Consider the following 3,340-nt stretch of genomic DNA (forward strand, 5'->3'; position numbering starts at 1 on the left):
GAGCAGATGATCACACTAGAGAGAGACCTCGTACAACTAAGCTTAGTTGATATTGAGCCTATCAACTATGCAGAAGCGATTATACACTACTACAGAAAAGCCATACCACAACGGTTAGAAAAGGGATACAACCACGACCGACCAACCGTTATGAGGTAAGGTGTCATTGTATGTATGATGCTTTCTCCAACGGGCATAGGACTATTGTGATAAACTAGGTTGCTTACTATATATCATAACAGTCAAAGTATACAATCATTGTGATATAAAGAAAAAGGTCGTGGGTTTGAAACCCAATGATTGTGTGGTTTATCATATTTTGCGCTCTATTTATAACAACGGTTGGTATAATAACCGTGATTAAATGCCTTGTTTTTTAAATTTTTTTTATTTTCCACATATTACAAACATGTATTTTTTTTCCATAATTATCTTGTATACAAAATATCAGGTAAATTATAACCAGTACACAAAATATATAACATGTATATTACACATATATTAGCAAAATATTTCAAAAATATCAAATTAAGTAACAAAAATATATTTACAACCATCAAAGAAAAATTCGTATAGGAACACCCCCTTTCAACCAACGCATTAAAAATAAACGCTCAATGTTTACTCACGTCTTCTAAGTCATCGATAGAGAAAGGTGTCCTATCGTTGAACGTCTACATAAACAAGTGAAAAAATTGAATATCACATGATTTGGATGATAATAACAAATTACTTTAACATTAATATGTTATTGTAAACACATTTAATGATATTATATATTCCTGATCTCACGAATCAATAATGTTGGCAATGACGATGTTAAACATGTGTTTTATTACATAGTATCCACACTCGTATCCCCCTAATTGTTTCCTAGTCTACAAATTTAAACGTTTCATGAATATATAACCACTGATTCATGAATATATATAAATGAATGTGATTGTACATATATATAAATAATCCACTTACTCTGGGCTCACAAAATGCAAGCTTTTTTCTTGAGTTGTTCATATAATAGTGCCGCTCCACAACTCTGTAGATTGAAAATGATTTAAAGATATTACACGCTAAGATAATTACAAATTCAAAGAAAAAAATTAATTAAAGTCTCAAACATAAAGTTACCTAGTTATGATACTTTTCATCTTAAGTTCGGGTGGTTTGTCTAACGAACATAGTGTAGTTACCATATTCTTCTGAAGAGATGTGAAAATCAATTGAAAATGATCTCTGATGAATAATACAAGCATATATATAATTAGTACTTGGTAAAATATGAAAACTAACTATAATAGATAAACCATCATTTTAAAATTACACACTTATGGAGGAATGATGCTAAGGAACATTCTCTCCCCCTACTATCCTTAATGTTAAGAAGTCTTCAATCTTTTTTGGAGTATTATCTGTAAATCATATGCTAATTGGATCCAACAATTCATAAGTATCCAATTTATTTAATTCTATACAAACACGGTGAATGTACCTAAATGGTTAAACAAAATACAAAAAACACGTGAGGAATTACTTCTATACAAAACAATGAATGTACCATAATGACACATACTTATGTGCACCAAATTTGTAGTAATCCTATGTCCAAACACCGATTCCCGATGATCGTATCCTTTATATGTTTAGGAAAGATGATGAAACTATCTAATCCCTCAGTATCTGGATCATGTTCTAACACAAGAGTAAACATCCCTTCTTTGTGGCGTATAATGGTAGATAACATTTTAGAATATGATCCTTCAGAGGGATTCAACAACCTGTTATCGATCTCGCTACCAATGGAGGCGGATGAACAACTCCCTTTTGTGCTTGCACCACATACAACATTTCTATTAAGCAATTAATCAAGTATAATCTGCTTTATCATCATAATCATAATCAATGATGATTAGCCTTTTCACCCTTCTTCTTCCTGATCTCCTCTTTCTAAGAGCTCTCATGGCTCTCAAAGGTTCGGTAGAAGAGCCTATTTCAACGACTTGGACTTCTACAACCACATCAGCTTCTGTTCTTACAGCATTGTTGAGAGTTTCAGCAGAAGTACTCATTTTGATTTCATGCCTTCTTCTCGGTGTTGCTCTCCTGTCTCCTCACCCTTGATATAACACTTTAATCGTGCCATGACTTAATGCATGGCGGCAGTACTCTTATGGGCGAGAGGCTGGTTGAAATGCCTAACTCTTAAATTGTTTTGGATTTTTCCAATGAACATTTCCTAATTTGGGTGGATCACCTTGACGGTCGCCTAGTTAAAGAATACGAGGTACTATCTTAGGAACCCGAATTGTCCTCGGCGAACATTGAACATGTTAGTGGTAAACATCTTCTAATTTTAACTAATCGAGAATTGGTGAATCAATTTCCTGGAGATCCTAATTACTAGATACTAAGAGGCGGTGGAAGTTCATAAACCACATTAGGTCCACCTCCTTGAAATTTCTAGACATGAGCTTGAACTTCAACTAATATGATGTGTTTATAGGGGTCCCCTTTCCCATCAAACGCCAATTTTCTAGTACTAGAGCTTCCCATATCTAGTATAAGAGAGTTGAGAGGCATAAGACAACCTCTTATAACTAGAAATCTTCATGGTCCCGCTCCCAAAGGGTTAGGACATTCGCCTCTTTAATCTAATAAGAGTTATGTGGCTCATCCATAACATCCCTTAACTCTACTAAGGTTTCTTTATCGTCAGGAGCGGTACTATTGGCGGTGGTGGCGCCTCATCGTGCTACCATGTTGAAGAAGGTGGTTAAGGTGGTTTAAAGTTGGACTTATTGTAGTCTATGATAGTTTTAACGAGATCCCATTGTGAGTGTCAATTATACTTGTGAAATACAATTAATTTGATGAGAGTCAATTCACGTGCAGATAGCAAGAGATTTTGTATATTACGATTTCGTGGAATTAATGAATTCCTCAGCAAACCCTGAGGTTAAAGTATTTATGGAGGATTTCTTGGGATGGATCGGAAGGAGAGAAACAATTTTCTCCTGGCTTTATAGTCAAAGCATGAAAATAAGGAAAATTGATTCTTCCACAAATCGTGGAAAAGTCATTTTCCTATTTGATTGCATTCTCCCAAACCTTTGTTCATTGGACAATCCTTAGGCCACATGTAAGTGGTGGAGCAAGGATTTTGATTCAGGTTAGCGACCCGGTGCATACCTGTCCAGTAATGCTATGCTTCTTAAGTTGGGCTATTTTGTCATAGAATATCTTCATTTAGACTCAATCAACTTTCTCAATCTAATATATATATATATATATATATATATATATATATATATATATAAATTTTTAATTAAATAAAAATAATTTT

At 34.0% G+C, this 3,340-nt stretch overlaps 1 protein-coding gene across 1 annotated transcript in view; it reads right to left on the minus strand.

The window, feature by feature from the left end:
- Positions 1 to 1,862: 1,862 nt before the first annotated feature.
- The window catches only part of LOC131647740 (uncharacterized), a 5,277-nt gene continuing 3,799 nt past the window's right edge, over positions 1,863 to 3,340 (minus strand). Inside the window, exons 11-12 of the mRNA XM_058917594.1 lie at positions 3,187 to 3,218; positions 1,863 to 2,100 (exon numbers count right to left, since the gene is read on the minus strand). Coding sequence (XP_058773577.1) covers positions 1,863 to 2,100; positions 3,187 to 3,218 — 270 coding nt within the window. The remainder of the gene's footprint in view (positions 2,101 to 3,186; positions 3,219 to 3,340) is intronic.

This window comes from Vicia villosa, linkage group LG1 (assembly GCF_029867415.1).
Source record: "Vicia villosa cultivar HV-30 ecotype Madison, WI linkage group LG1, Vvil1.0, whole genome shotgun sequence".
Taxonomy (NCBI): domain Eukaryota; kingdom Viridiplantae; phylum Streptophyta; class Magnoliopsida; order Fabales; family Fabaceae; genus Vicia; species Vicia villosa.